This window comes from Diceros bicornis, chromosome 39 (assembly GCF_020826845.1).
Source record: "Diceros bicornis minor isolate mBicDic1 chromosome 39, mDicBic1.mat.cur, whole genome shotgun sequence".
In the NCBI taxonomy this organism is placed as follows: domain Eukaryota; kingdom Metazoa; phylum Chordata; class Mammalia; order Perissodactyla; family Rhinocerotidae; genus Diceros; species Diceros bicornis.
Genome location: NC_080778.1, coordinates 1,656,121 through 1,679,871, shown reverse-complemented (window position 1 = coordinate 1,679,871; position 23,751 = coordinate 1,656,121). Strand labels below are relative to the sequence as shown.

Genomic DNA, 23,751 nt, shown 5'->3' with positions numbered 1-23,751 from the left:
CGCGGAGCCTGGTGAAAGAGGGGAGTCTCCTCTCGTAATGTAGAAACTTGAGTCAGGCTCCACGTTTGTAAGATTTGCCTTTGGTCCGCTTGTCCTCAGCAAACCTTGCCAGCTTCCTGAACTCAAAGCTTGGCACAGAAGAGTGCCCTAGAGTCCATGACGTCTGAGCGTTGTCTTCTCTCCATTCCCACCACTCTTCTGTGTCTTACATCCCCTTCCCAAACCTGTGCCTACCTACTTTGTTGGAATGTCATAAGAAAAACCACCTGCTTCAGAAATATGATGTAACTTAGTAGGTGTAGGATCCATGCCTAGAGGTCCAGACTGTAGAACCACCTTAGAGTGGAGATGATCATAAAGTTCCCAAGATAAACTCTATACTTGTCATAGCTCTCCAGTGGTTTGGGGTATATGGATTTGTGTATTCCATTATATTTAATGAGCAAGACTTCTCTAAATTTCAACATAAATGTGTGCTATTTATATCCACTTGTTTTTTATATGTTTTCATAGTAATGGCTATTAAACAGATAACTCCAGATTCTCCTGTTAGGGGCCAGTATCCATTACCAGTCAGTAAATTCTCAAAAGATAAGCCTGTGAGAGTGCCTTTTCTCAGCTTAGTAATTTATTTACATTTTCTTTGTGAAACAGAACTTAGGATTTTACCTGTCAGGGTTGTTTTGTTTATTTATTTAATTTAATTAATTTATTTATTTATTTTTGTGAGGAAGATCAGCCTTGAGCTAGCATCCATGCCAATCCTCCTCTTTCTGCTGAGGAGGACTGGCCCTGCGCTAACATCTGTGCCCATCTTCCTCCACTTTATATGGGACGCCACCATAGCATGGCCTGACAAGCGGTGCGTTGGTGCACGCCTGGGATCCGAACCCCGGGCCGCCAGCAGCGGAGCGCACGCACCTAACCGCCACGCCACGGGGGTGGCCCCCAGCGTTGTTTTAAAGACTAGACTTTGTGTGTGGAGTGTTCAGTGCTGGCTGGTGGGAAGTGAGTACACTGTAACGCAGGAGCTGTTACTGATGCTTCGGCAGCTGACGGTCACTGCCCTCAGTCCAAGCCTGCGAGAAACATCATTTATTCTTGTGTTGCTTTTTGCATAATAAGGGTTTTTTTTGTTTTGTTTTATCAAAGAACATGAAGTCCTGGTGACTCTTAAAGAAAACCAAAGTGAAAAGAATAAGCCATTAAGATAAAAGATGTCATCGTGGAATTTTTTCTATTGATGGATGTTACCTATCTGAAGAATGTCTTATATTACATCTTTTATTATATGTAAGGACATCTTAATTATTACATAAAGTACTCTGCTTGGATTTTTTTTTTTCCAAATTTTTAATTCTAACTCTTTAACTACTTTGTATGTTTTTACATTTTGGCATAGGCAGTTTTCTATTCCAAGTCAGTCAGTCACCATCTCAAATGTTATAGACATTTGGCATAGTGAATATTTATGTTATTTTCTTTTTAACACCTTTATTGAGGTGTACTTGACATACAGTAAACTGCACATATTTACAGTGTACAGTTTCACAAGGTTTAGCACGTGTTCACCTGTCAAACCATCACCACAGTCAAGGTGGTGAACATATCCATCACCCCAAAAGTTTCACCTTTGTAAATCCCTCCCTCCCACCTGCCCCAACCCCAGACAACCACTGATCTGCTCCCTGTCACTACAGATAAGCTCAACTCTCAATGAACTAGAATTTTATATCAATAGAATCGTAGAGTATGTACTCTTTTTTGATCTGGCTTCTTTCACTATGCAAAATTATTTTGAGAAACATCCATGTTGCATGTATCAGTTTATGTTTTAGGTTTTCAAAATTCTATTTGAGTTCCTGGGTGGGAAATGTTACTCCTTTGAAAGCTTAATTTGTTTTTGAATTTGGTTGAGAAATCTCTTGTATAATAGTCTTAGTGAAAAATCTTAAAAGATTTGCTATCCTGTGTTGTTCTTGTGAAAGTCCAACTGAAGTAACTTATACTTAAGTAAAGTTCTTCGTGTGTTTTCATTGAAAACTCTTTAGGTTCCTAACCAGTATGTTATGTTACACATCATGTTGGTGACCAGAGTTTTTATGGAAATAGAGAGTGAATATTAAATATTGTCCTGTTTGCTTTGGAAGGTGCCATGTGTCTAGTGATGATGCCATAATTACTCGTTTATTTTCCTTTCCAGAACCTTTCCAGGAGTTCAGTTATGGGTGTGAGAGGTTTGCAGGGATTTGTGGGAAGTACCTGCCCACATATATGTACAGTAGTAAATTTCAAAGAACTGGCAGAGCACCACCGAAGCAAGTATCCTGGATGTACTCCTACCATTGTGGTTGATGCCATGTGTTGTCTCAGATACTGGTATACTCCCGAATCTTGGATCTGCGGTGGCCAATGGCGAGAATACTTTTCTGCTTTGAGAGATTTTGTTAAAACTTTTACAGCTGTTGGCATCAAGTTGATATTCTTCTTTGATGGCATGGTGGAGCAGGATAAGAGAGATGAATGGGTGAAACGAAGACTCAAGAACAATAGGGAGATATCCAGGATTTTCCATTACATCAAGTCACACAAGGAGCAGCCCGGCAGAAACATGTTCTTCATCCCCTCGGGGCTGGCCATTTTTACACGATTTGCTTTGAAGACCCTGGGTCAGGAAACTCTGTGTTCATTACAGGAGGCCGACTATGAGGTGGCTTCCTATGGTCTCCAGAATAACTGTCTTGGAATTCTTGGAGAAGATACTGACTACTTAATTTACGATACCTGTCCCTATTTTTCAATTAGTGAGCTCTGCCTGGAGAGTCTCGATACCATCATGCTCTGTAGAGAGAAGCTCTGCAAGAGTCTGAGTCTCAGCCTGGTGGACCTTCCTCTTCTGGCCTGCCTCCTTGGCAATGACATAATCCCGGAAGGCATGTTTGAAAGCTTTCGATACAAGTGCTTGTCTTCCTATACCTCTGTAAAAGAGAACTTTGACAAAAAAGGCAACATTATTTTAGCTGTAGCAGACCACATATCTAAAGTTCTTCACTTACATCAAGGTGAGAAAAAGCTAGAAGAGATATTACCTTTGGGACCAAACAAAGCTCTTTTTTATAAAGGAGTGGCATCATATCTTTTGCCAGGACAGAAATCGCCATGGTTTCTCCAAAAACCCAAAGGTGTAATAACTTTGGACAAGCAGGTGGTATCCATGTGTACAGACCCTGAATCCAAGCAAGAAATTTCCATGTGTACACACCCTGAGTGCAAGCAAGAAGTTCCTGTGTATATAGACCTTGAATCCAAGCAAGAAGTTCCCATGTGTACACACCCTGAATCCAAGCAAGAAGTTCCCACGTGTGCATACCCTGAATCCAAGCAAGAAGTTCCCACGTGTACACACCCTGAATCCAAGCAAGAAGTTCCCATGTGTACACACCCTGAATCCAAGCAAGAAGTTCCCACGTGTACACACCCTGAATCCAAGCAAGAAGTTCCCACGTGTACACACCCTAAATCCAAGCAAGAAGTTGCCACGTGTACACACCCTGAATCCAAGCAAGAAGTTCCCATGTGTACACACCCTCATTCCAAGCAAGGAGTTCCCATGCAAACACACTTTGAATCCAAGCAAGGAGTTCCCATGTGTACACACTTTGAATCCAAGCAAGGAGTTCCCATGCATATACATTTTGAATCCAAGCAAGGAGTTCCCATGTATACATATCCTGAATCCAAGCAAGGAGTTCCCATGTATACAGACCCTGAATCTAAGCAAGGAGTTCCCATGTGTACAGATGCTGAACTGAAGCAAGAAGCTCCCGTGTGTACAGATCCTGAATCCAAGCAAGGAGTTCCCATGTGTACACACTCTGAAATGAAGCAAAAATTGCCTATAGGTACATACCCTGAATTTAACCTAGAAGCACTCATGTGTACAAACCCTGGAATTAAACAAGAAGACCTGATGAATGTGGAGCCTGAAGTCAAGCAACAAGTAACCATGGTTTCAGACCCTGAAATCTTAAAGGTATCCATATCTAATATGTCATGATTGAAAATGTATCCACTGATGGACTTGTCAGTGAGTATTTATTGACCACCTGCAGTGGTTAAGGCACTATGAGGGAGACAGAACAGGACCCTAGGAGTTTAGTTAGGAAGTATGACATAATGCATGTGAAAACACACATGATCAACTACATTTGATATTGTTACATGACTATTACAGATGAGAGCTCTAGGAATTTGAAAGAGAGAGATCATTGTGCGTTAAGAGAGAGGTTCCCGGAAGAGGTAGAACTGGAGCCAGACCTTAATGGGGGCTGAAATTTGCTTTGACTAGGCAACAACTTGGAGGTTGTGGGAGCACTAAAGGTGTTGAGTTTGGATCTGTGTCACCTCGGGGCGCAGTGGTAGAACAGTAGGCTGGAGCATGGAGTTTGAGGGGAGAAGTAGAGAGAAAAAATTGGAAAAGGTAGACTGTAGCCAGATTGTGAACATTGTTAAATACCACACTGGGAATTAGGACTTAATTCTTAAAGCACTGTAGAGCCCTTGAGGGTTTGGATGGAGGGCCACTATTGATTAACTGCTTGTGATGTGTGGAGTTCTGTACTAGGCGTTACATATATTACCTCTTTTAATCCTCCCCATGGCCCTCTGAGACGGGCATTCCCCTGTGTGACAGATAATGCCACATGAATGTCCCAGAGGCATCTCACCGTGTTCAAAACCCACAAACCTTTTATTGTTCCTGGCGTTGTAAGTGTCACCATCTCGTCTAGTTACACAGGTTACAAATCTAGGAATTCTCTCTCCTTTTTTCATAACAAGTTTCTCCCAAGTCTTGTTTCTTTGAGCTGTCCAATGACGCTTACCACCCTAGTCCAAGCTGTCTGTGTCTGGATCCTGCAGTAATCTCTAAGAACTCCTCCTGAAAACACTTTTGCCCCTTCCAATCCATTGGTCATGCTGCATGCAGAAATAAAGCCCTGTGCTTTCATTTCATAACTCTTAGGATGGAAACAATAGCCTTAACAAGGCTGCGGCACGCTGTCACCTGGCAACTGCCTACGTCTCCAGCTTTGTCAGGCACTCGTCTCTGCACAGCCTTCATGTGTTCTTCTTCCTCCTGGAAAGCATCCTCCCCTTCTGCTCGTTAATGCCTACTAGTCATTTCTGTCACAACTAGGCAGTCACACACTCAGAGAAGCCCCTGACCGCCCAACCTGTGTTGTCCGCTGTGTGTGCCTGACATTCGTAGCACGTGCCCCACTGGAATTTCATGTTTGAGTCGTGTCTTCCCTGCTAGACTGTGGTAGGGCTGTGAGGGCAGGATCTTGTTTGTTTTTCTCTCTGCTGAACCCCGGTGCCTAGCATACTGTCTGTCTTGTAGCAGCTGCTCATTAAATCTTGAGTGAAGTATTCCTTTTGTCTTGTGTTTTTTTAGGTTCTCTCCTTTGTAACCTCTTCCCTCCCTTGGATTCTCCTATCTTGAAAAGTCACCACCTCTTTCTCTGTTACATACATTGTAGCTGACAAGCTAATTTATTAACATAGAAAATTAGAGTAAAACTTAGAGTGTGATACACACTTTAAGAGAGTTAGAGGTGAAAAAGTATTAAGGAGTTAAGAAAATTATTCTCCCTGGAAGCATTGTTAAGTGCTTCATCGAGGAAGAAGATTGTGGGTTGGGATGGAAACCTTCAAGTGGAAGATTGTGTGGGATGGAGCCTTAAGAAATGATGCACTGAGAGATCAGGAGTGAATGAGGACAGTGTAATCTCAACAAAAGCCTGAGGAGGCAAGTGTCAAGAATGAGAAAGAAATGGCCAGGGGTGTCCATGCTGCAGAGGTGGAGTGGGACTAGGACTCGGAGGCAGTTAGACTTGGCAATTAGGAGGTTCTGGTGGCCTTAGAGAGTTGTTGTTGCACAGGGTGGAGGTCAGGTGATGGGCGAAGAAGGCAGGCTGGGGCTGTAGTGCCTCTCTCAGGAATCCTGGCAGTGGAAGTGCTCTGGATGGAGAAGAGGGCCGGGAGAGGCCTGGGGGGCCTGCCTGCAGGCAGAAGGGAGGGCACCCTTGTAAAAGGGTGGATCGTGTGTTGTTCACACAGTGACCTTCCCATTTATTGAACTTAATTGTATCTTTGAAATCAACTAGAACTTTCTCAAGTTCCCCTTGCATTCTTCCTTTAAAAATTTTTGTAGTGGAGTCTTCCAGCCCTATCAAATAGATAACCCAGATTCAAACATGTATGATTTTAACCACACATAGTCACCTTAGAAATCCTTAGGTGAAGAAGGTGTACAGGGCACCCTGGGCACACGCCCACAACCAGATAGCTATGTTTTTTCCACAGTAGAACATTTTGGAAAATCAGTTAAATTTAAGAGTAAATTATATGGTTTACATAATGTTGGATAAACTGAATTATCTCTTTAGAATTTTTAGATTAGGTGAATGTATTAGGGTTTTTTCCAAGTGTGGAATGCTGTATATCTCCAATTAAGAGCAGAGATAAAAGACACTTAGATGATACTGATCTAATTAATGAACTAAAATGATAATTGTAGAGAACTTATCTGAAAACCCTGTGTACACCCAGAAAAGAATGTTACATCTCAAATTCTGTACAACTGCCAAAATTGAATATTTCTTGGTAGGCTGAGTATAATTTATTATAACTTTCTAGATAAATTTGTCAAAATACCAATTCTTTTGAAATAAAAAAGAATCAGAAATGGAAGAGGGAATAGGAAAAAGAATTAGAAGCACTTGTGCCTTAAAAGGATCATGAAATACATGACTAATGTTTCTGATAGATTCTGTTATCAAAAGGGGTACATAGAGAAAAAGGTCACTTCTGATAATCTTTGATTGGTTAGAATATCAAGTAATAACTCTTTAAAGTCTTTTTTTTTTTTTTAAATCTTACTGACCTTAAAGCTGCTAGCCTGTCTTGCCCTGTTGATTTAAAGAAATTTAATCAGTGAAATAGAAATTTTATAGTACATCTAGCCTTGTAATAATAGTTAACACTTACTGAGCATGCACTGTGTGCCTTGCCTGGTGTTAAGTGCTTTCCATATATTAACTCATTTAATCCTCACAATATTCTGTGAGGTTGGCACTTTTATTAAGCCTGTTTTATATATGAAGAAAGTGAGGAACAAAGAGATTGACTCAAGTCTACAATAATGATTCGACGTAACTAGAACTGCTTAAGTATATATAAATAATGAGACACTCTGATTTGCAGAGTTATAGATATTCCAAGTTATCCTAACACCACATTTTAAGTTTTAAACACCACAGTTTTTTTTAAATTTTTTTGGTGAGGAAGATCAGCCCTGAGCTAACATCTGATACCAATCCTCCTCTTTTTTCTGAGGAAGATTGGCCCTGAGCTAACATCCGTGCCCATCTTCCTCATGTTTATATGGGACACCACCACAGCATGGCTTGACAAGCAGTGCGTCAGTGCGTGCCCAGGATCCACACCAGCGAACTCTGGGCCGCCGCAGCGGAGCGCGCGCACTTCACCGCTTGTATCACCGGGGTGGCCCCATTAAACACCACATTTTAAATGCCTTAGTGGCAGACTGTTTGGATTTAAATTTTGAATAGTAAGCTAGATGAGTTTATTCCTGCAGTAATAAGAATGTTCTTCAGAGGAAAATAAGACCTGTATGTAGGTTATAGGCCTTCTGATCTTAAGTACTTATTTAATGAGAAAGTGGAATCAATTTAAATCATATATCTCATCACCGATCATGGGCCAACACTGTGCTGGCACTGCAGGGCAGAAACAAATGAATACTCAGCACATAGCTTTTGCTCAGTAAAAAATTATTGAACAAATGAATGAATGTGTTACAGCTTCTAATACCAAGCAGTTTATAGTTTAATAGGAGAGGTCAGACAACATAACTACCGTAGTTATGTTGTGAGTTGAGCCCCATAAGACAAGGGGGAGGTGAGTTCTGGATGGGAGAGGAGGGGAAAGGGTTTATAAAGAGGGTGACACTTTAGGTGAACCTTAAAGGGAAAGAGACTTGTGAAGTGAGAGGTTGGGAAAGACTAGAAGGGATGAATTTCATGGAGCACAAGTGGAGGTAGGAGAGGACTGAATATTCTTGAGGAACAGTGAAAGTGTCCCATGGTGAATGGACTGTAGCAGTTTCTGTGAGGGTGAAATGGTGTGTACAAGAAAAGGAGACTGAGGCCTTCTAGTGGGGCATTGAATGTTAGGGTGAAGAATTTGTGGTGGCCACTCAGATGCTTTGATAAGGGCAGTGACTGGACCTCTGAATCCAAGAAGGCGGGATGTCGGTGATGTGAAGGATGGGTTGGAGAGGGGAGAAACTGGGACTGGGATGTCAGTTAAAGCCGTTTATAGCAACACCCCCATCAGGTTCGTAAAGTGGTGAGATACTGCAGAAGTGAGTGTGCTAAGTCCAGTGGATGGCTGGAGATTGGAGGCGGAGGAGGAGAAAGTCTTCAGCCTAGAAGCCCAAAGGAAAGGAACACAAGTACCAGCTTAATGTCTTGAGTTTGAGTGACAATTATTCTACTTCTGAGTGCCTTTAAAACACCAGCATGTGATAATAAGGTGTTGATTTTTTCTATTTGAAGTTTACTGTTTTGTTTTCAAGGAGAATCAGCTGTATTGTATTTAAATTTTGAACAGGTTGCTCGAGCACGTCATGTCCAGGCAGAGAGCTACCTGGTGTACAATATCATGAGCACTGGAGAGATTGAGTGCAGCAACACTCTGGAGGACGCGCTAGACCAGGCTCTGCCGAGCCAGGCCTTCGTTTACCGCCCTGTACGGCAGCGCGTCTACGCTCTCTTGCTAGGGGATGGCAGAGGTGAGTTGGTTGGTCTCTCTTAGTAATGGTGCTGTTTGGAGTTGAATTCTGAGAAAATGCCCAGATGAAGTAGAATGCATTCTTGCAGGACATGGATACAATTAAATAGGGTTTTGTTTCTCTGTAAAATCTATAATTGAGAATACCACTCACATCTGTACAAAATTAAGAGTAAATGCTGTGGGACATCTGTATCTAATTAGTAAGCAGTTGATCAGTATTCATTAAGAGTGCATTGTTTCTATAAAATGTCATATTTTTATGTCTTAAAAGGATTTGTACATTTAAAAAAATGTGAAAACGCTTTCCTCTTGTAGGAGTGTAGGGTATGTTTATTATTAGAAGACAATGTCTACTTACTCTCCCTCAAAATGTGATTTTCATAAGATAATTTTATAAAATCTAGTACATCATATTTTAAAATATAAGCAAAATTTTCCTTTAGAGTTTTTGTAATTAAGTTTATGTTTTTCCCCATCTATATTTCCATTGCGCAAGAGCAACAATGGTATAGGGAGAGGACCGCCAATGGCCAGAGCAGCAAAATTGGGAGAACCTTTAATACTAAGTCTAAAATTAATCAGACCCTATAACCCTCTTTTAGGGATAGTTTGGGGGGAATTGGGAGTGTAAAAGAGCACTTCTTAGTAGAGACTAATGATGTTTAATGCGTTTAGGTACCTCTTATGTAAGGCTTTGCCCACCCTAAACGGGCCAACTGGAATGTCATGGTCTGATGTGAGAGTGCTGTGAGGAGAAACGGGGTCTAGCACAGTATTATCAGGACAAGAGATAGAAGCAGTAAGATCCTGGTGAAAGGATGTCTGTGGCCCATTTGCCTAAACTCCATTATTTCCAAACATATCAATATGTTATTAATATTATTCTATTATTCCAAAAAGTAAATTTGTATAATCTAAAGGTAGTGGTAGAATCTTCTGATTAAAATGTTGTAATTAGGCCATGCTGAGGCCGTGTCCCACATACAGCAACTAGAAGGACGTGCGACTATGACGTACAGCTATCTACTGGGGCTTTGGGGGGAGAAAAAGAAAAAGGAGGAGGATTGGCAATAGATGTTAGCTCAGAGCCGGTCTTCCTCAGCAAAAAGAGGAGGATTAGCGTGGATGTTAGCTCAGGGCTGATCTTCCTCACAAAAAAAAATAAATAAATAAAATAAAATGTTGTAATTATCTTTTTCTTTGGAGGGGAGGGAGTGGCAGGGTTCTTTGAATCCAGTTTTATTAAATTCCTTGCACCACCCAGCATGTACTGCTTTCTCCCATCTGTGCTGTGAGAGTTCAAGCACTTATGTGACCTGAGGAAGAGATGAGAAAGATGTTTAAGCTGTTTTAAAAACAGAAACAAAAGAACGTGTGTAATAAACTTTGGGACCAGATATTGTTTAAATAGTTTTTTTCTGTTTCTTTTTCTTATGTGGCTCTCTGCCCATATTCTTTCTTAACATGAATGATTGCATGTTGACTCTAATGATTAAAAAAAGATATCTTCATCATGAAAAAATTTTACATTATAGAATAATATTTGCCTGGAATTGTTTTTAGAATGTTTTCTTTCCTTTTTTTTTTTTTTATGAGGAAGATCAGCCCTGAGCTAACATCCGATGCCAATCCTCCTCTTTTTGCTGAGGAAGATTGGCCCTGGGCTAGCATCCGTGCCCCTCTTCCTCTACTTTATATGGGATGCTGCCACAGCATGGCTTGACAAGCGGTGTGTTGGTGCACAGCTGGGATCCAAACCTGCAAATCCTGGGCCGCCGAAGGGGAGCACACGCGCTTAACCGCTGCACCACTGGGCCGGCCCCTAGAATGTTTTCTTAGATGAAGTTAAAATATATGAACTTTACTAACTTAAATTTTGTACTTTGTTAATGCAATTTATTTGCAACCATATAGATAACTTTATTAGACAACCACAATAACAGGAAAAATTACTCAAATTGAACTTGTCTTCACAATTGATCTTCACTTTCCTATTTTCTTTCTCAGCTTTTTGGCTTTCTACATGAAGTTTACATTATTAGGATGTGCAAATAAAATGCTGCTATTGTTGGTTTATTTATGGTGATAATAATGAAGCTTATTCTGTGTTATTTGCTTGGCTTAGCTTATTAATCCACGTGTCCTTGAAAATGATTTATATTCTACGGTTGTTGCATGTAGTGTTCCATAAATACCAATAGTGTTAATAGGGCTGTTCAAGTCTTCCACTGATTTTCTGTCAACTTGTTCTCAGTTCTTAAGAAAAGAGTGTTGAAATCTCCAGATATTGTGGATGTTTTTATTTATTCCTTTAATTGTCTCAGTTTTTGCTTCTGATATTTTTGAAGTTCTGTTGTTAGGTTTGTATACATTGAGGAATGTTATGTTTCTTAATGAATTGACTCTTTTAGCATTGTGGGATTTATCTTTTTGAGAAAATCTGATAATACTTCTTGTCTTGAAGTTGGCTGTGTCTGATACTGATATATGTACTCCAGTTTTCTTACGATTAATGTTGCATGGTATATCTGTTTTCTATCCTTTTACTTTTAAACTATTTCTTTAAAGTACATCTCTTTTAAGCAGCAAATCCAGTATGACAATCTCTGTCTTTTAATTGGAGTATTTAGACCATTTACATTTCATGTGATTATTGATATGATTGGGTAAGTCTTCCATTTTGCTCTATGCTCTGTTCTTTTTTCCCTTATTTTCTCCTTTTCTGACTACTTTTGGATTGTTGGAATAATTTTTAGTATTTTGTTTTATATCCTCTTTTGGATTATTAGATATACCTTTTTTTTTTTGGTGAGGAAGACTGGCCCTGAGCTAACATCTGTGTGCATCTTCCTCCATTTTGTATGTGGGACGCCACCACAGCATGGCTTGATGAGCAGTGCATCGGTCCATGCCTGGGATTCGAACCTGTGAACCCTGGGCTGCCAAAGTGGAGAGTGCGAATTTAACCACGGTGGGCCAGCCTCTTACCTGTTTTTTTTTTAATGGATGCTCTAGGGTTTATAATATACATCTTTAACTTATCACAATTTGTTTTCAAATAATATTAGACCACTTTACGTGTAATGTAAGAACCCTTACAACAGTGTACTTTCATTCTCCCCATCATTTTTGCTATTATTGCTTTATGTCTTCTGTATATTTTTTAAACTTTTTACTTTGAAATAATTGTACATTCACAGGAGGTGCAAAAATAGTATATAGAGTTCTACATACCCTTCACCCAGCTTCCCCCAAAGATGACATTTTATGTAATAAAGTATAATATCAAAGCCAGGAAATAGACATTGGTATAATACTTTTAACTAGACTACAGACCTTATTCATTTTTTACATTCATTCACTTGTGTGTGTATATAGTTCTATGCAGTTTTATCCCATGTCATGATTTGGTCCATAGCCTCATGTCACGATACAGAACTGGTCCATCGCCACATGTCGTGATGTGGAACTGGTCTGTTGCCACATGTCGCGATACAGAATGGGTCAGTCACCACAAGAAACTCCCTCATGCTGCCCCTTTGTGCCCTGCCTCTGTCTCTGTCCCTTGGAGACCACTAGTCTGTCCTCTGTCTCTGCACTTTGGTCATTTCGAGAATGTTACGTAAATAGAAACATATAGTATGTAACCTTTTGAGATTATGCATATATTTTAAACCCTGTAATGCATGATTCTTATTTTTACTTTAAACCAGGGGGTGGCAAACTTTTTCTGTGAAGGGCCAGGTGATAATAAATATCTTAGGCTTTGAGGGCCCCAGCAGTCTCTGTCACAGATTCTCAGCTCTGCTGCTATAGTGCAAAATTGGCCATAGACAATGTCAGTGAAGGAGTGTGGCTGTGTGTCAATAAAGCTTTATCTAGTTTTCCCATGTCACAAAATCTGAATTTTATATAATCTTCTTGTGTCACAGAATATTATTCTTTAGATAATTTTCTAGTCATTTAAATAATGTGAAAAGCATTATTAGCTTTCGGACTGTATAAAAACAAGCCCAATTTGGCCCATGGGCTGTGATTTTCCAACCTTTACTTTAAACAGTCAATTGTCTTTTAAAAGAATTAATAAATGAGGAAAAGTGTTCATGTGCACCGTTTCTGGTACTCTTCATTCCTCTCTGTAGATCCAAGTTTCCTTTAGTATCATCTTTTTTCAACTCAAGAACTTTCTTTCACATTTCTTGTCATGCCCATTTTAATTTCCTGAGTTGTTTTTCCTGAAACTATCTTTATTTCAGAATATAATTTTGCTGGATGTAGAATTTTAGGTATTTTTGTTCAGCACTTTAAAGATGTTGTTAGGTTGTCTCTGGCCTTGTATTGTTTCTCATGAGGTGACAATGGTCTTTCTTATTGTTGTTCCTCATATGTAATGAGTGTTTTTCCCTTTGGCTTCTTTAAGATTTTTCTCTTGATCACTGGTTTTTAGCACTTTGTTTAAGCTGAGCTTTGGAGTGGTTTACTTTGCATTTATTCCACTTGAGATTCTTGAACTTCCTGTATCTGTGAGTTTGTTTCCTATCATACTTGAAAAAATTGAACATTATTTCATCAAGTGTTGTTTTCTGTCTTCATCACTTTCACCTCTCACTCCGGGCCTCCAGTTACGTATATGGTTTATACCCCCTGGTGTCCCTCAAGCACTGAGGCTTGTTTTGAAGTCTCTTGTCTCTCTGTGCTTCAAAATGAGTAGTTCCTCTTGCTCTGTTTTCCAGTTTTTTTCAGCTGTTTTTTTTAATCTTCCATTTCTTTCTGCCTTGTTTTCCTTTAAATCCTTGAAATTATTCACATTAGCTGTTTTCAAGTCTTTGTCTACTATTTCCATCATCCCTGTCATTTCTGGGACTGTGTCTGTTTATTGACTTTTCTCCTGATAATAGGTCCATATGTTTCTACTTATTCTCATGTCCAGTATTTTTTGATCGTATGCTAGAAGATTTTGGATCTGTGAAGGGTGTTGACTTCTGTTTCAGGTGAGTCTGTAGGAACTCTCCAGTGGCCCTGCTCCTGAGGCTTGGCTTTCCTGGGCTGTCGAGTGCCAGGTATTTAATGAGGTCTCTGCACCTTGGCTTTTGGGACTCGATGTATTGGAGCCCCATTCAGGCTCTGGTGGTTGGTCAGCAGGGAACCCAATAGCTGTCTTGTCTGGCCTCACTGAGTTTTGCCCTGGACATGCAGAGCTCAGTCCTCAACCAGGACCTCAAGGGCACTCCAGTGCAGATTTCTGGAGTGCCTTTCTGTACCTCACCGACTCTCAGGTGTGCTGCCCTGCAGTCCCGGCTGTCGTGACAGCCTTGATCTGCAGACTCTGTCTCTTCATCACAGAGACTTTCTCACTTAGCTAGGGCCCTCCCTCATTAGGCTGTGGTCTGCACAGTGCCTCTAGGTAGAATATTGTGGTGATGACTGTCCAACACGAGAATGCAGTGCCTTCAAAAGTTTGTCCAGATCTGCAGTTTTTGGTGAGAATACTGGTCAGCAGCACTGCTGCATCTTGGTCATTGCCCCGCTATCCTCTGGTCATCAGCTCTGTGCCATCTGGGCCATCGCCCTGTGATCCTCTGGTCATCAGCTGTGCCCCATCTCGGCCGTACCCCCCGTCCTCTAGTCTTGAGCTCTGCCCCATCTCAGCCATCCCCTCATGTCCTGGTCATCAGCTCTCCCAACTCACCCATTCCCTCGTGTCCTCTGGTCATCAGCTCTGCCCCATCTCAGCCTTTCCCCACGGTTCTCTGGTCATCAGCTCTACCCCATCTTGGCCATCCCCTTGTGTCCTAGTCATCAACTCTGCCCCGTCTCAGCCATCCCCCATGATCCTCCAGTCCTCAGCTCTGCCCTATCTTGGCCATCCCCTACGATCCTCTGGTCATCAGCTCTATTTCATCTCAGCCATCCTTTCATGTCCTCTGGTCATCAGCTCTGCCTCATCTTGGCCATCCCCTCTTGTTCTCTGGTCATCAGCTCTGCCCCGTCTCAGCCATCCCGTCGTGTCCCCTGGTCATCAGCTCTGCCCCATCTCAGCCATCCCCTCGTGTCCCCTGGTCATCAGCTCTGCCCCATCTTAGTCATCCTCTCGTGTCCTGGTTATCAGCTCTGCCCCATCTCGGCCACCCTCTCGTGTCCTCTATTCATCAGCTCTGCCCCATCTGGGCCATTCCCTCGTGTCCTCTGGTCATCAGCTCTGCCCCATCTTGGCCATCTCTCTGCCCTTGTCTATTATTGTAGGTGCTGATGAAGTCAAGTGCTAATGTGATTCTTGTTCCTCTTATCATGACCTTTTTTCCTCTGGGAAAGTTTTTTTATATTCTCTTATCTTTTATGTTTACAAATTTGTCTCCCCTCTGTTATCTCTGTTTTCTGTTATTGGAACTGCTAAGAGATGGATGTTCTACTTTCTGGGTTGATCAGTGTTTCTTCATCTTTTAATTCCTGGTTTGTTTTCCCGACATTGTGGGAAGATCTCACCACCTCGTTCTCAACTCTTATGGGAGATTTTCCCTCTTTCCTTCCTCTTTCCATCGAGACTTCTGTCCCGGGGCCCTGGATAAGTCCACTACCTCTCCCTTCTCTCTACTGAAGTTCTGCCTGTCCAGCTCCTCCTTGAACCCCTGGCATTGGTGACACACTTTCCTCCCTTCCCTCCCTGCCCTCTGCTGACCTTCATGTGTTGGAGGCCCTTTTATAACCAAGCTGTCTCATTCACTTTTTTGCTTTAAAAACAATATCTATGTTGACAAAATACAAAATGTATTTTTCTAGTTCAGGTCATTCTTCTGATTAACTCTGTTCTTCCATCAAGCCCTTAAAAACTAACTCCCCCAAATTCTTCCCGTATTTCCTCATCAAAAGTGAGCTCCTCTCTGAAAGCACCCTGTGCTTTTCATTCTTCAGCTTATCACAATTTGTACCTGCATGTTTGTTTAAGTGGTTATTTGTCTGATGTCCCTCCTCCCCACTGGGCTGTAAGCTGAGCTGGCAGGGACTGACTGTTCAGGGGGCATTTTGCCACCCCTAGGGATTTCTTGGTGTGAATTAGGTGATCCATATATGTTTATTGAGTCTGTTTGTAAAATATGACCTCTTCAGGAGTATTTGCATTTAGCAAGGCCTTCCGTAGAAAGGGGTAACTCTAATGGTTGAATTTCAGACACGGGAGGGAGGGTGAGGTCTTGCAAATCCCACTAGGTGAGCAGCTGTCTCCAAGCCAGTCTGACTGGCAGGTGGGAGCCACTCATTTAAAGTGAGATTTAGAATCAAAAGTGCTTTTAACTCCGCGGCTGTGGACTCTAAGCATGGGAGCGCTCTTAAACTTGCACAGCTGTAGACACTAGATGTCTGAGCCAGAAGGCAAGGCACTAAATTGCTATGTTGATACTTCAAAGTCCCTAATTATGGGTACAGTTTGGATACTGATCTATTGAATGCTACAGTTCATCTGATTATGTTGGAAGGTGCCTCTTTAGGGAGTCCTTAGTTGTGTTTTATATAGTTGAATGTATGGTATTTAGATGCCTCGATGGCCTTGTGGCCCAAAGGGGGAGAAACCTGAAATCACTCAGTCTTCAGCCCGTCCCTGGCTTCATACCTATTCTTACCTCTGATTCCAACTCTGTCTCTGTTTTTCAGTCTCCCTAATGATAGTCTTAGCTTAAATCACTATGAAACCTTATAATTTTAGGAAATAGAAGAGACTCAGAAAGATGCAAAGTGCAGAATCTATTCTGTCTCCTCTTGACACCTCCCTGGTTAACAGTGTTGGAGAAAAGCCTGTGCATATGGGTAGCAGCCTTCAGTACTTAAGGTCAGTTGTCCTTTTTCCTGGTTGGTCTCTCTGCATTTTCAGCCAGCAAATACTCTGGAAGTCCCCATGGGAGCTGGAGAAGGCTGGCAGTCTTGTGATGGGGCGGTCAGCCCTACGTGTACTCACTGTCCATGTGGTGTGGTACCTTCGCAAAGTGCCTACAGGCCATCAACTCATTCAAGTCCTAGATAGTGACCTAAAAGGTGATTTTTTTTTTCAAAAATGTACACAAAAAAGAATGTTTGGGGAAGTTTTTCTATTTTTTTAAGAACCCAGTCCACATGAAATTATAGATTAAACTAGCAGTATAAAAATATTACAGAACCCTAAGGACAAATATATTTTTTAAAAACCCTGGAGAATTGTTACCAAACTTGAAAATCCCAGTAATTGAGAGATTAAAACTGACATCGCTTCTCCTCATTCTCTTTCCCTTGCCAGTGCCACCCCTGCACATGCCCACAGACCCTCCAAATTATGTGAGAGGAGGTAGCACTTTTGAGAGTTTGTGTGTTCACATAATCTCATCAGAGTTTTTAGGGAGAGAGGTTGAAAGTGTAGACAGGTTCACAATTTTGTTCCCAGGGGAAAATGTCTTGGTTATATATGGAAGATTTTACAAAGTGGAATAATGTGTCTGTCCTTTGGGAATAGAAAAAGAACAAGTTTGGTTATGTTATTTTTCCATTTTCCAGATAAAATGTTACAGCGTGAAGTAGAGAGTAAAAGTGGCAAAGAACTTTACTCGAGTTTTTACTCCACTCTTTTGAACTCAGAGCGCGGCAAATTTAAAGTTTGAATGAGAAATCAGCCTTTTCTTTTAGAATTGCCAAACTCAATTTCCTCTTCTCTTTTCTTGATATATAGGCATTTAAGAAGATTATTTCGTTTTAATTGAGACAAACCAAATTATTGCAGACATTTCTTCTATAGTTTCAAAGTGCTTGCCAGATTAAAACCTCTGAAATTATGTGGTACCCCAGAGAATAGGCTAAACTCTAGGATTTTCCAACAAAATATGTTTATTTTTATTTTAAGAAGATTCCAGGTAACGCTTTGCATCTGGCTCTGGGTTTGGAAGGAATGGGAGTTTCTTTCTGAGTGTCTGTAGGAGGGATAATCTGGATTGAAAGTGAAGAGGCTGCCATCTGAATATTTAGGCTTGTCTAATAAAGACGCTATCCAGACTACCACATTTACTCTGTGAAGATGTTGGCAGCATTTTCTAGCTGCTGCTCTTTTACCCTCTTGTGATAGAAGGAGGAAGCAAAGGCAGTTGAGAGTCTGTTAAATTCCCCATCCCTGCTGTCCAGCGACTCACAGGTGAGGGCCGACACTGGGGACCCTGCAGACACACGCTGGCGCTACCACCTCTGACTTAATACTCCTTTACCTGCACTCCACCTCAAAGAAGATGCTCATTTATAATCTCTCTTCGACTTCCTATATCCTTCCCCACAATTTCAGATAAAATTTCATTTAGAGAGTGAAAATTTAAATCAGCAGGTCTGATTTAACTTTCATCCTCTGGCTAGTTGATTTTATATGTGAAAATTAAGTTTTCGTATTCGAGGTTCTGGATAATGAGTAGCTGTAAGTACTGCATTTTAAGCAGCATAGTTCACTCTTGTTCTGTGACCCTCTTGTGTGGTCAGTGAAACTCATCAGATGCAAGTCAATCACTTTACAAGCAAAAGCTGTTGTTCTTTCATTAATTAATAAATACTTTGTAATTACTATGGACTTAACCCTCACTAGTCTAAAATATGGAGAAAAGAGGGAATTTGGTATCTGCTGATATGAATTATGGAGAGGAGAGAAGTTGTTGCCTGTGCTGGTCGTGGGCCCATTTTCCTTGCTGAGCTTCTATAGACGCAGAGTCTGTAGATCCTATTTAACTGGTCTCAATGGGTAGCTCTTTCCTTTTGGTGTAGCTGAATAGCTGACTACTGTGTGCATTTCTCTTGGAATATTTGTCCCAAAACTGTCTTCCCTAGGTCTTAACAAGAAAGGAAATAATAGAAAATCTACTTGGTGTTTTTTAATAAAGGATACCAGTGCCCATCATGAAACTATCTTTACTTTCTTTGTATGTTATTTAGAATTAGAACTCTTTGAGAAGTCAACTCTAACCTTCTGTGTTGTGAACAGTTTTAGATGAAAGATAATCATTTCTGCACTGATGGTATAAAATACAGTGTTGTAAATGTGTTAGTAATTTCCCAAGGAGGCAGTTGGCAGGCTAGGTGGTGACAATGGTTAAGTTTTCTTATCCAGCGAGTTAGTAAAACCTGGTAAGGTTGGTCTTTTGGGGCCGGCCCCGTGGCTTAGTGGTTGGGTGCGTGCACTCCGCTACTGGTGGCCTGGGTTCGGATCCCAGGCGCGCACCGACGCACCACCTCTCTGGCCATGCTGAGGCGGCGTCCCACATACAGCAACTAGAAGGATGTGCAACTGTGACGTACAACTATCTACTGGGGCTTTGGGGAGAAAAAGGAGGAGGATTGGCAATAGATGTTAGCTCAGAGCCGGTCGTCCTCAGCAAAAAGAGGAGGATTAGCATGGATGTTAGCTCAGGGCTGATCTTCTTCACAAAAAAAAAAAAAAGATTGGTCTTTTGGTGTGAGAGAATGCACTTCTTTCTGAAATAGCAGTTTAGGACGCCATTCACTCCGTTGACTATATTTTAATGTAATGAAAAACTAAGCCAAAAGGATTACATAGAAAATAGGTTGTTTTTTCTGTTTTTTTTTTTTTTTGTGAGAAAAATCAGCCCTCAGCTAACATCTGATGCCAATCCTCCTCGTTTTGCCAAGGAAGATTGGCCCTGGGCTAATATCCGTGCCCATCTTCCTCTACTTTATATGGGACGCCACCACAGCACGGCTTGACAAGCAGTGCGTGGCTGTGCGACCAGGATCCAAACCTGCGAACCCTCGGGCCGCCGAAGCAGAGCACGTGCACTTAACCCTATGCCACCAGGCCAGCCCCCATGTTTTTTTGTTTTGTTTTTCTCACAACTGTAAGAATACTTCTCAGATTTTTTTTTCTTTTTCTTGGTATGTGTGAAATTTAGGCCAAGCTGAATTTGTTCATTAAACTTATAGTTAATGAACATCTGCTATAGGCCTTGTGCTACAAACTGAGGACTTGATATGAAGAAGACACAGTTCTTACTATTAGGAGCCCACAGTCGGGGTGGGTAACTAGGGGAAAGAAGTAGCGCCTGGGAGAGGCGTCTGACTCCCTAGTGTAAAGGTAAAGTAGGAGTTAACCAAGTGTGCATCGAGAGAGGCGGCTTCAGAGAGGAAGCTGGGGTTGGCGAGAGGAGAGTCCAGACCAAAGAACACCATATCCAAATGTGGCGATGAGAAGAGGTGTGGGGAATGTGAGGACCCTGAGGTACTCCAGCAGGGTGGGGCATGATGTGGGAGGGAGAGCCAGGGGCTCCTCGGTCCCCAGACCAGGAGCATCTGGTTAGAAATGGTCATCTGCACTTTTATTCTGGTGCCTTGGGCAGCTATTGGGGGATCTTAATGAGGGACAGCAACCTAGTAAAACTTTCACTTAAAAAAAAGCAAAAACCAGAAAGCCTCCATTTACATGAAGAATGGCGAGGATGGTGATGAGACTGAAGAGAAGTGGTCAGGAGCCTGATTTAACTGGCCAGCCAGTGTGGAGAAGGCAGATGGGCGTGTTGCAGAGAGAGTTTTGTTTACTGGGAGGGTAGGAGGGCCCTGAGAGAGGACAGGCCCTGCGGCAGGCAGCTAGAGGCAGGTGGGCTGGAGGGAGGTGGGCATGGGAAGCAAGGGTTTCCGATTCTGGGGAAAAAAGACAAGCTAAGTGACAATGTTGATTGAGTAGGAATGTCTTCCTTCCATGTGGCTTTGCTGAGTAAGGTAGAAGAATGGAAGTCAAACTGAATTCTTGATAGCAATTAATAGTCCAACCACATGCAGAAATGCCTTTGTTCTAGGTTATTTCTACCAGCTTTTGAATTGTCTGACATAATAATAGTTTTGATAGTTGCATAAAATACTGAATTTAAGACCAGAAAGGACTGTCATATTCCCACAATTTTCCTACATTTTTTCTGGAACAGTGTAAGGGGGGAGCAGAGGGAGAAGGACTTTGTAGGCACCATCCAGGTGGTAAACTCTCTGCCCCGGTTATTGTTTACTGAGCCAGGCCATCCTGCTGTTCTTCACACCTCAGAGGCTGTTCTTGTTGCAAGAACCCTCAGATGGGAGGGTAGGGAGCCCACTATTGGACGCCTGAGGCTCCTCTCAGTGACCCTGGACATGAGCACGCACTGTGCTCCCCACTGGGATTGGCCAGGCAGAGGCGATCTGTTACTCTGTGAGCCTGGTACTCACATGCATCGCCTCACCCAGTTGTCTTTTCTCAGGTGATGCCAGCTCCTGCCCCACCGTCAAGGAGTGGTTTGTGTACTCTGGGAACCCGTTGAGGCACCCGGACCTCGTGAGGCCTCTGCCGATGAACATTCCAGGTACCGACAGCTTTGGTGTAAATAAATCACTCACTTGTTCACCAAATGATTTGTGTCCAATAATGGATTTACTGTGGAAACATTTTTCCAGAACTGCACATATACTAATTTTCATTTCAACCCTGGGCCCAAGAGGAATGTATCTACTAGTAAAGTTCTAAAACAGCAGAGGAAAGGGCGTTACACAGATTTGCCCTGGGCCGGCTGCTGTGTTGCTGTGCCTCACTCCCCCATCCTCCAGCTCATGGTCCACGCCAGGGGGAAAGAGAGAAACACGCAGAGGAGTGTGGTTGTAGGTCCAGGCCCATTGCTGCCGATCCCTAGGGCCTGCTGCCTCGTTGTTGGTCAGTAAACATCCGCTGAAGTAACAGGATTGGGTTCTCTGTACTGTGCTTAAATCAGCTCTTCTGCTCACCACTGAAAGCGTATTTTGATGAACTGGAAAGGGGAGAGAAAGGAAAGTTATTTTAACTGGAAAAGTCAGTTTTCTTTTCACGTCAGGTGTCTTGGAACATATAATGGGAGAGAAGGAAAAACAGTTCACCTAGAATCAGCTGAAGAAAATCGTTTCTTCCTGTGAGTTCTTAGTATCTGGAAAGGTCCGGAATTCATGACTATAGGGGACAGTATCTACCTACAATTAGGAAGAGGAGGGTGGGTTTAGTGTTTATTCTTAGTGGCCCCTGTCATTGTTTCAGAGAACAAATATTTTTCTAAAATTTTGATATTCCATTTTTGTATCTGTTAAATTCTCTCATGTCACTATTATTTTCTATCACACAAGCCTGTAATTTACCAAATAAGGATTTGAGCACTGCAAAGTGTTTTTCTTGTAACTGGAATTGTATTGGGAGAGAAGTTGAGGAAAGCTATTACAGAGAATATTTCTTTATTTTCTCAGTCATTGATATAGTCAAACCTAAAAAGGTACTTATCGTAAACACAAATTAAGATGAATTGACATTTGTTTTTAGAGCAAGAAGTATTTTTAAAAGATAGCCAAAATAATTTTCCAGAGATGTTTTGTTGTTTATGTAATTTTCATCTTATAGTATCTTTCCAAAAATAATACGAAAATGGATTATTATAGTTCTCTTCATGGTTTGATTTAAAGAGAATATTTGGCTATTCATCATTATATTATGAGTTAATTTTAAAGGCCCTTCATATAATGTTTTAATAAACTCTAGAAGTCATGCAATTATCAGAGAGACTACTTCTGAAGCTTATGAAACTGTTCTCCCCAGCACTACTGAAATTGCAAAGCTTGTGCATGTGGCCTGCAGAGACTGCATGTCAGGATTCTGCTTCTAGAGGGAACTTGGGAAGCCTGTTCCCTCCATGGAGGGCCCTGTCTAAAGGGCATGTTCACAGCATCACCAGTGACCTGGAAACGTGACTTAAACTGTTGTTGCAAGTGGTTTAGACGAATGACTCTGTTTGTTTATGCTTATGTTCATGATGATACAAAAATGACAAGACTTTAATATTTAATGCTTTTCTGTGTCCATGAGGAAAAATGCCCAGTGTTTTTAGACTAAAACGGAAGATGAACCATCCACATTTCTGTCACTGCATTTTCCATTGCTCAAACACTGTATAATTCAAGACAGTGGAATCCTGCTGATTGATCCTCTCCTTCCACTGTGTCAGGAAAGTTACCTTACACATAGGTGCCAAGTGCTCTTGTTGGTGACTAGAGTGGTTGCTCCCAAGTCAGACCAGCAGCAGGATTGTCATAGAGTTGAGAATTACCTTAGGACGCTGTATCTGATGTTCCTTGTCCTCCTGAGATAGATTTAATTAGATTGATCTCATAAATGCTGCATTTTCAGTGAGTCTCTCAATATAGTGGCCAGTGTTCCTTTTTTAAAAAAGACTTTTTCCTCTAATAGCACATATGATTTGATGCTCACTTTCTTAAATGGTAGAAATAAAAAAGAAATCACAAGTATTTTTCAACAAAGTGGAAAGGAGACAGAAGGAGAGCAGAAAAATTATAGAAATTACCTAAAAATTAGGAAGGGGAAAGAATTAAAATGACCTGCCAGGGAACAGAAAAAAAAATTTTATTACTGGTATATTTTATTCAGAGAACTCATTTAAATGCATATATTCCCATCTGTGTTCCCATCTTTTGTGTGTAGGCTATATACACACATTCAGGTATATACATACACATATAAGATATATTCCTGTATATATGCACACATTCATATATATTATCTATATTATGTGTCATTTATCTTAAAATATATCATGAAAGATGATCTTTCTGATAGCACAAGAAGGGTGTACCTTGAAATTTAGCTTTCTTTCCCCAGACACAACTCGTAAATGACCCTCGAGTTGTCTGTGTGTGTATTCATTTTTAGCACACAACTTCACTCTCATTCTTCCTCACATATGGACCTTCTGCATTTTGTGGAGTGAGTCTTCAACCAACAGCAGGCAAGCATTTGAAATTGCTTTTTTTATCTCCAGAACTGGAGATTCTTCTTTAGACAAAGTATAGGTGATGTTTTTCTCTTTTCAGTGTCAT

The 23,751-nt window shown here is 41.4% G+C and overlaps 1 protein-coding gene across 6 annotated transcripts in view; it reads left to right on the top strand.

The window, feature by feature from the left end:
• Positions 1-23,751, top strand: part of FAM120B (family with sequence similarity 120 member B) — a 91,531-nt gene that overhangs the window by 10,135 nt on the left and 57,645 nt on the right. For 3 of the 6 annotated variants that reach the window (XM_058533951.1, XM_058533950.1, XM_058533953.1), the window contains exons 2-5: positions 1,153-1,293; positions 2,204-4,033; positions 8,698-8,878; positions 21,108-21,209. In XM_058533951.1, coding sequence (XP_058389934.1) covers positions 2,225-4,033; positions 8,698-8,878; positions 21,108-21,209 — 2,092 coding nt within the window. In that variant the 5' untranslated portion in view covers positions 1,153-1,293; positions 2,204-2,224. The remainder of the gene's footprint in view (positions 1-1,152; positions 1,294-2,203; positions 4,034-8,697; positions 8,879-21,107; positions 21,210-23,751) is intronic. The other 3 variants (XM_058533952.1, XM_058533954.1, XM_058533955.1) reach the window with 3 other exon arrangements.